Source organism: Pteropus alecto, unplaced genomic scaffold, assembly GCF_000325575.1.
Source record: "Pteropus alecto unplaced genomic scaffold, ASM32557v1 scaffold78, whole genome shotgun sequence".
NCBI classification, from domain to species: Eukaryota; Metazoa; Chordata; class Mammalia; order Chiroptera; family Pteropodidae; genus Pteropus; species Pteropus alecto.
In genome coordinates, this window is record NW_006443124.1 from 14,854,614 (window position 1) to 14,854,823 (window position 210).

General features: G+C 72.4%; 1 protein-coding gene across 1 annotated transcript in view; it reads left to right on the top strand.

The window, feature by feature from the left end:
- The first annotated feature begins 24 nt into the window (after window positions 1-24).
- Window positions 25-210, top strand: part of HNRNPAB (heterogeneous nuclear ribonucleoprotein A/B) — a 6,025-nt gene continuing 5,839 nt past the window's right edge. Inside the window, exon 1 of the mRNA XM_015597955.1 lies at window positions 25-208. Within this exon, the coding sequence (XP_015453441.1) occupies window positions 78-208 (131 nt within the window). The 5' untranslated portion in view covers window positions 25-77. The remainder of the gene's footprint in view (window positions 209-210) is intronic.

Sequence of the window (210 nt, forward strand, 5' to 3'; positions counted from 1 at the left end):
GCGGGCGGCGCGAGAGATGCTCGGGGCTTGATGCGCTGTGGCCGCTTTTTGCAGGAGCCGCCGCGCCCCGGCCTAGCATGTCGGAAGCGAGTGAAGAGCAGCTCATGGAGACGACAGGCGCCACGGAGAACGGGCACGAGGCCGCTCCCGAAGGCGAGTCGCCTGCTGGGGCCGGCACCGGGGTGGCAGCGGGGACTGGAGGCGGGAGGG